Source organism: Oryzias latipes, chromosome 3, assembly GCF_053564925.1.
Source record: "Oryzias latipes strain Hd-rR chromosome 3, Olatipes_Hd-rR_3.1".
Taxonomy (NCBI): domain Eukaryota; kingdom Metazoa; phylum Chordata; class Actinopteri; order Beloniformes; family Adrianichthyidae; genus Oryzias; species Oryzias latipes.
Window position 1 is genome coordinate 30,937,404 of NC_136239.1, and position 8,395 is coordinate 30,945,798.

Sequence of the window (8,395 nt, forward strand, 5' to 3'; positions counted from 1 at the left end):
AGCAAAATAAACATTCAAAGCACCCAAATACCCAAGATTTTAAAGGAAAGTGAATATAAGGAATCTGTCAGATATTTACCTTTTCAGTTTGTTTAAAAAAGTGACTCTTTTGCAAACTCCTGTGGCGTTTTTTGTGTGTGAGAAAAACCAACTAGAATATAGTGATGGAAGAATTTCAATATAGGAATATCACAGAAAAACTACGTCGCGTCACTTCTAGACGGATAATCATTTGAAAGGGTATGAGATGACGAAGGGTCTTAAGTGCAAATCCCACCAACATCAAATCCCAAATCATTCAATGCAAAAATATATTCAAAGATCACAATTAAAAAAGCAAAACATAAAAAAAAACATTGCATTTTAAAAATCAAGACAAAATTCCAGAAACCAAAACACAATTCCAAAAAATAAATAAATAATTTTTTTATAAAACAAAAGTAATTTCCAGAAATCGAAATGAAATGTTGAAAAAATGAAACAGAAGAATAGTCTGGAAAAAGTAGGTACTATGGGTCATTGATGATTGTGTGATGACGTTTGATTTTAGGATTTAAGGATTTTTAAATGTGTGTTTAATATCTGCATACTAATAAAAGTTTTATGATGTGCATATTCAATATTGTTTCATGCCAAAAAACCCTTTGGTTGAAATGATGGACAAACTATGGGACATTTCATCATTTCAAACAAAAGTTTTTTGGCCCAAAGCGATGCTAGATTTGCTCTGTAAACTTTTATTAGTATAAGAAAAAAAACTCACAAGGCAAGACTCAAACTTCATCATCCAATCAGCAATGACCCTTAGTACCGACCTTTTCCCATGTCTTATTGAGCTTTGTTTTTACCATTTCCTTCTGAAAATTAATGTTTTCCAAAAGTGCAATATCTACTTTGTTTACATTTTTGTACTTTTCTTTTAGCTTCTGGAATTTTTCTTTGATTTCAAAACTGCAATGTTGTTTTGCTGTTATTTGTCTTACTTTTTTAATTGTCGTTGTGATCTTTAATAGGTTTTTGCATTGACTGATTTGTTAGTGGGATTTGTCCTTCAGGGCCACCGTATGAAATTGCAAATCTGAGAAATCGAAAGCAAGCCACACCTAAACTTTTGACGTTACTCTGGCTGAATTAACCAGGTCAAGGATTTTATTCGTTAGTTAGGGGGTTTGGAGGGTTTTGTGATGTTAGATTGTCCTTAAAACAAACAAACAAAAATCATCTCAGGGAGACAGATGGGAGATTGCAAAATGTCTTCGACTGTTAATAAAAGCTCGTTAAGACAGCAGGGACTGAAAGCATGACGCCTCACATGTTTGAAAATGTTGAATAGATTGATGTGAGGACATCACGTTTAGCGGTCGTCCCGTTTTGTCTCCTCCATCCTCATTATTCCAGTAAAACGGGCCAGCTGTCAAAGCAGGGGGATGGGTGACACATCTGTGGGCCTCACATGCAGGCACAACATTCATCCCCGCCTCACATTTGCAGTCACTGTCAGACAACAGCGTCACAGTGACCTTGTGAGTTTATAACTGGCCTCCTCGGCACTAGAGTCATATTCTCCTTATGGAGCATTTTGCATCACAGAGCTGCACCAAGGAATCCGGGTGGAGGGAGGGAGGGAGGGAGGGAGGGGCCCCTTTCCATCCAAACACCCTCCTGGCTGAGAGCGAGGAGGATGCAAAGCTCTCCGGATGCTGGGTGCATCGCAGTATTATGGCGATACCCACCCAGCTTTTCTCATCTGGACCCGCGTGCAAGAAAACGTTGGGGCATAAGCACACGATTAAAAAAAATGATATCGACACTGGGGTTCTAAAAGCAGTCCAAACATGGAGGGGATAAAGAGGAAAAACCGGAGCCTCCATGATGGACGGCACCGCCTTTGCATCATCATCATCCAGGTCTCTAGCTTTCCGTTGGCTACGAACCCAAACGTGACGCCAAAAATCCATTTAAAAACGTGACGAAAACGCTTCGTTTTATGTCTGAAATGTGATTTTAGCTTTTAAGATGAACCTGACTCGAAGACTGCATTTCTTTACGACCCTCTTGCTTTCCCCTTCCAATATAGTGATACCATAACCGTTTTTAGCTAATAATATTAGCCTTACTTTTCAACAGCCAAACTAGCGCTTTCGGTCAAAAAGACTCAATTTATTTTATTGTATTTTTTAAACGCCAACTTAAAAAAAGATGACAAAACATCGTTTGCTTTGAAGCGAATTTGCAGTTGTTCGTTTATAAAAAGACAATGACAGTTGAAAATATGAATTATTAGCAACAACAGCGGGTCATATTTGTGTAGCACTAGCGTGGACGGTGCTACATCCACTTAAAAAGCTGCACTTGTTTTACCTTTGTGTACAGCTCCGACGCTGCCATGACGCTCCCTCGCTATGTCCTTCCTCCAATCCGGGCTAAAACTCCGGCAGGTTCACACTCCGCGCGCGCGGCACGCGGCGTGTGTTTTCATCAAGTGGAGAGAAAGAGATCCTTCGTGACCGCGAGGGTTCAAGGAGAAGACGCGTCCCTTATCGCCATGATAACCAGAAAGACTCCGGGCTACTGAGATTCGGCGTCTCACTTTGCATTCTGGGTATGAGGATGGAGGAGATGGTAGAGCAGCGCAGAGGCTGCCGCTGCTGCTTTGGAGAACCTGCGCCCCCTGGTGGCCATTGTCTTCTTCAAAACCTTCAAAATGTGTTTGGTTTGATCATTCATTCGTTCATCTTCAAATCCGTTTGTCTCATTTCCCTTAGCTATGTACAGTCCTATCAACATAAATGAGTACACCCCACTACATTTGTCATAAAACCTTTAGTCTCATTTTAGAATCAACATTTTTTGTGAAATACTATACTACAAACTATACCTACAAAGGTGGGCCATTGATTGCAAACAAGATATGTTAATTTGCACACACAAAAAAGTTTTTTTTCCCGAAAAAATTAATTAATTACTCCCCAGTCATAGTCTTAAACTTAAAACTGCAAAATTCTAATTAACAGCCATTTGACCACAGGTGAATCTACTGATTCCTTTCAGAGGTGTCCACCACACAGGTGACTAGAAAAGGGCATTTCTTACCAAAGAACAGCCCTTCCCATTTCATGCAGTCAGCAATGGCTCCCAGTGCAAAAGAAATGTCAGAAAATCTGAGAAAGGACATCAGTTCTTTGCACAAAAAGATGTGAGGGCCACAAGAAGATCAGCAAAGTTTTACAGTATCATCCGTCAAAATACTACAGCAAAAGTGAAGACTTGGTCCTGTCCTTAATAATCACGGTGCTCATACAAAATACTACATGTAGTAGACTTTGTTGCAGCATGTATTCATGTTAGCTTCAACCAATTTAAGTCAAGCTGGAGATGTGATTTAAGTTAGATCATTAACCTTACTTTCATGTTATGGAGTTAAAAAAGTATTTAATAAAACTGCACCTTGTGGAAAGTTTGGAAATGTTTTTTTTCTTTGAGCTACTGATTAAATTAGTACTTTTTAAAGGGGTGTTTTTATTTATGCGGTGTACTGTAGATGCAGTGCACAACACACCCCTCCCCCCATTTTCTTAAATAAAATCATTTTATGCATTGCCCAAAATATTTTTCTGCAGTTCTAAATTTCCTGGATCTTACTATAAATAACATTGGTTGCCTGTAACCAATGTACTATAAAAATAAAGTTTGTTTATTCTTCTTCATGCTGTTGACCTTTTTAAAACACCTGAAAATACATCTTTCAAGATGAACAAATTCACACACTCGGAACAAAAATGAAGTATTTGTGCAAAACTAGTTTATTTACAAAACAAAATGGCACATTGTGACAGCAGCGCGATCATATACATGCAGAGATCGTATGGATGCAGTGCTACGATTCCCAAACCAGTAAGGACCCTTTAAAAGCACGAGAGATGTAGAGAATCTCAGGGTGGAACTACTTCAACGTCATATAACACAATCTTTTTAAAAGTCAAAACTTGTTCATCGTGAATGTTTTTATAGGTTTACGCTCTAACAGCAAACAGGACTTAAAATCTGGTCCCCCCCCCTCACTAACAGAAACGTATCCATAGTCACATATGGACCCCCCCCTCCAGCCTCCCCTTGAGCATGACGGTTCATGCAGTTTGGTTCAGCTTTCCAGTGTCAGTCTTCTGGGTGGACATTTACTGTCCCTTAGGTATATTGACATTCAGGGGAAAAAAAGGCGTAAAACAAAACTAGATTAGACTGTAAAACATTCTTAAAAGCTAATACGTGCTCCTGTGAACAACATACAAATATAAATCTATTTGCAAACATAACTTCACGCTAACGGGTCCTGAGCATCATGCTAAAGTTCTCCAAATGCGACGGCTGTGGCTTCTGCTGCTCGTCCTTCCTACATGCTATTCATTCCCTCACACTGTAATCCAGTGGATTTTAGGAAGAAAAATAAAGGAATAAGGCAGGTCAAATTCATTTTGAAGGGATTTGTTTGAGGCGGCCATACTGGGTCTAAAGCAGGTCAGCGGGAGTTTTGGGTGAGAGGGGTCGGGACGGGTGTGGAAAGAAAAGCCCGTGGAACAGAAGAGGTAATGTAATAGCTCTGGGGCTTGACTGGAGTGAGTTATGTGTCTGAGGCTGGATGTGGATTAGCCTGCCAGTTTACTGGCCACTAGAGGGGGTTTCCTTGGGGGCAAGTCCTGGGGGGTGGGGATGTGGTCCCCTGTGATCTCGCTCTTTTCTGGCGCAGCAGCAGTCGGCAACTGTTTGTTCTTGTTATTTGCTTTGGCCATGTTGTAGTCTCCAGAATCAAAATATTTTTGCTGCAAAGAGAAAAAGACATTTTACATTGCAAATATGGGTATAGGTACTTATCAGGACTGTGCTCCTCTGTAAGAACAGATTTAACCTGGAAAGTTCATAATTCTATTACATTTTAATTCATTCTTCTTTTTGAAAAAGATCTATTTTGTCAGCTTATGAAAAGCTGTATTCAATTCAAAAGGGATTAAACTGAAAAAAATTGGAAGTTCAATTTCTAAAATGAGAATTGTTAAATTGAAAATAATAAAAATATGCATCTCAAAAAAGTATGTTTTATTTGAATTGCAGATTACATGTTTTAAAGTAAAATTTAATTTATATTTACATCCAGACATATTTGACAGCTGAGAACACCATAGGTTAAAATGGTTGTGTCATAATTTAAATGAGCTGCAGATATATACCTTTGGCTGTAGTCACAAAATGGCATATGCTGATAAATGTTTCCATACAAATGTTTTACTAATCATGTTTTAATTGAGTGGACAAAAACAAAAAAAAGCATCCAATACACGGTTAGGATTATTTAATACATAAAGAACCAAAGATAAACTGCAAATGAAGTCAGTTTAAATGAGCAAACTCCAATGAATTTTGCTAAAAGAAACAAGTTACAACTCACCCCTTTCTGCAAGCGTTTGCGAAGCATATCAGGTTTATGTCCTAAATTTGGGTATCTGGCCTTCAGTTTTGCCTCCTCTGCTTTCTCCAGACTAACGTTTATCGTTTCTTGCACCTCCTAAATAACAGAAGAAAACATTCTGATAAATAAGAATAAACTAAGGTGAAAAAAAAGCTACAGTCACCTACAGGCCTGCAGCAGACAGACATCTCCTGGACAAATACGGCAAAATGTGTTCAACTTAAAACCACAAAGTTCATAAAAAGATCCTTCTGTCCTGCAACTATAAAAACAAGCAGTCATTGGATGTCAGATTGAAGAGCTGACCTGTTATTTTGTTTCGACGGTGCAGCTACCTCATGTTTATGGTACTAAGTCTTTCTGCAAACCCTTTCAGGGGTCGCCACAGCTGATCACCAGTGACTCATTTGCACAGGTGGTTTGGCAGAAATATTTACACCAGATTCCTTTCCTGACCCAACAGACAATCTACATTTCAGTTGATGGGTTTTGGACTTAGCAATAGTAAAGATTTGTATGTTACCGTTATAGTATGAGTATTGCAATGGTTAAATAAACGTGATGTGAGGAAGCAGGGCTTTAAATTTTAACACTGGCTGAAAGGAAGAAGGTAAACACAAAAAGAGATATTTGGAACAAAGGTCAAATTTCAGAACAAAATCACCAATATTTGTCACAGGGTGTAAAGTACAACCGTTTAAAAAGACAAAAGGAACATGAACAGACTGGGACAGATCTTGATGAGGACAGAGAAAAAGCACATTAAGCCAGAATGCAGACTTTGGTGCATTTAACACAAGTTTTTGAGCCAGCATCCCGGTTTGCAGAAGTTTTTGAGCCAGCAGACCTTTAGTAAATATGACCCATTGTGTTCGTCTTTCTTCTGGGGCAAATCACAGTATATAAAAAACACTAAATCTATGACAGGAATTTTGCTTTTGCTAAGAACCAGTGGAGAGATATATTTATAAGTATTTAGTAAAACTGGTGATAAATCGGTTGTGTCAGGTTTCCTGGTATATACTTTTCAAAAAGTTTGCCTTTTTTCAGTTTTATTTAAAAAAAACAACATTTCCGTTGTGCAATATTAAAATGCTTCTAAGATGTCTTGCTATACAAGTATTTTAGAATATATTGTCGTGATCATTTGTTGTTGAAATATATTTCCACCATCCCATCCTAAGCCAAGTTAATACATACAATAAAATTAACCAACTTTAAGACTATTTACTGAAGCAAGACATTTTTAAAATAGCCATGCTCTTTGTGCTTCACACCCTAAAGTTAAAGTCATGTTTATACAAACACAGACGTGTGTCGGTTAGCAACTAACGAAGATAATTCGAGCAAATTTTAGCTAGCTTAATCTTCCCCCTCTTTATTTCACATGAACAAACGTCATTTTTTCGAATAAAAACCAATTAAATTAACTTTAATAACTACTAACTAACAATTTAAACGTAAAATATAACATGTTCAGGGGTATCGAGTGGAATATTTCCGTTTGCAGTAGTTGTTGCTCAACAGAATCAGGCGGCACCAAATATGCAGCCTTAGCTGCTTCCCAGTTAGCAGCTAGCAGTTGCTAACGGCTTAAATTCAAACAAAACATTCAGAATGACACAACCATTAGCTCCTGATTATTATATTTTTTGAAGAGTTTAAAGGAAAACGTTAAGTTAGAAGACCAGTCACTGTTGTTTGTGCGCTTGTACAACAATAAAGAGGTGAAGAGGCTAACGTTAACAGGCTCCTTAAACTGTTAAAAGTCAGAGAAAGAGGGAGGGGGGTCTCGCTAAAACTGCGATTACCGTTCCGTCCGCCGGCGCCTCCTCTGGGGTCCGTGCTTTCACCTTATCCCCTGACATTTTTTACCCAACCGTGACGCCGACCTCGCAATCGATCCTCAGCAGGACAAGTGATCCTCGAATTCTGCGGCTTCGACTGGCTCCAGTTGAGAGATCGCTCCCGCACAAAACCTCCTACTACGTCAGATGCGGAGGAGACACCACGCGCGTTCCCGCTCGGGCTGTCCTGCGCGCTCCCGATGATGGCGACTTCGTGTTTCGTAACACGAAGCCGATCGCGATCAGCTGGCGAGCCACGTGTGATCACAAAACCCAGGCTTTTCTAACAGCACGTTGACTTTTTTATGCAACCAAGACAAACTAATATTTAATGGATTAAGTATGTCATGTACTGTATGCATACGAGATAAAATGTCTAGAATTAAGAGTTATTATAATTTGATTATTTACACGTTTATGTGGACGTGTGCATGTTTATATATATGTCCTCTTTAGTTTTATTTATGTTTTGATAGCCTGAAATAAACCAATTTCAATTTCTAGACTTCTACATCTATCTAATAGTACAAGGGTGTCCATTGTCCAGGGGCAGTCCAGGATAGACACCCTCCTGCTTGTTTTCTAGTTACCCTTGCCCTACTTGCAGTTTCTTATCTAGATCAGGTGTGTTCAACCTGCAAAGGCAGACTGTGTGGAAAACAAACATTGAAGTAGCCCTGAAAACTGGGAGTAAAACTCTGTGGTAACGAAACTGTAAAGAACGTTTACATTTGTGGTTTAAACAACATTAAGACAATTCAGTGACATCACATCAGGTTTTCTACTCCAAGGTTTTGACAGAATCGGTCATTTAGGAAAACCTCATGATTGCATCAATAGCTCTTTAAGAGCCATTGCTTAACGTGTGAGTTGATGCTGATACCCACCATAAGGTTGAATAAATATCATTTTCAGACTGATTGTCTATTTATTTTACATGTCCACAAGAGCACCGAAAAGGTCCTCAACAGCATTAAAGGTTTTACTCTGTAAGATTTTATATATCAATTTTGGTCAATATTTTAAGGAAATCAAAGCTAAAGTCCTCACCCTCTAGAAATATAAGACAGAGTCGATGTAGATTGTT

At 38.7% G+C, this 8,395-nt stretch overlaps 2 protein-coding genes across 5 annotated transcripts in view; both read right to left on the reverse strand.

The window, feature by feature from the left end:
* The window catches only part of myo5aa (myosin VAa), a 53,444-nt gene extending 50,744 nt beyond the window's left edge, over nt 1-2,700 (reverse strand). For all 4 annotated transcript variants that reach the window (XM_078945299.1, XM_078945297.1, XM_078945294.1 and 1 more), the window contains exon 1: nt 2,362-2,700. In XM_078945299.1, coding sequence (XP_078801425.1) covers nt 2,362-2,388 — 27 coding nt within the window. In that variant the 5' untranslated portion in view covers nt 2,389-2,700. The remainder of the gene's footprint in view (nt 1-2,361) is intronic.
* Nucleotides 2,701-3,780: 1,080 nt separating this feature from the next.
* On the reverse strand, nt 3,781-7,512 carry arpp19a (cAMP-regulated phosphoprotein 19a). Its single transcript, XM_004067292.5, has 3 exons — nt 7,273-7,512; nt 5,441-5,557; nt 3,781-4,817 (listed from the first exon to the last, which is right to left on the reverse strand). Exons 1-3 carry the CDS (start codon nt 7,327-7,329, stop codon nt 4,644-4,646), a joined length of 348 nt encoding a protein of 115 aa, XP_004067340.1. The 5' UTR covers nt 7,330-7,512; the 3' UTR covers nt 3,781-4,643.
* Between the last annotated feature and the right edge of the window lie 883 nt (nt 7,513-8,395).

What these genes read in the sequence shown, in the direction of transcription:
- arpp19a (XM_004067292.5), bottom strand. Translation starts at nt 7,329, where the DNA reads ATGTCAGGGGATAAGGTGAAAGCACGGACCCCAGAGGAGGCGCCGGCG. An exon ending in AGGCGCCGGCGGACGGAACG is followed by an intron (nt 5,558 to 7,272) that starts GTAATCGCAGTT and finishes TCTGTTATTTAG; the next exon opens with GAGGTGCAAGAAACGATAAA. An exon ending in GCAAACGCTTGCAGAAAGGG is followed by an intron (nt 4,818 to 5,440) that starts GTGAGTTGTAAC and finishes TTCTCTTTGCAG; the next exon opens with CAAAAATATTTTGATTCTGG.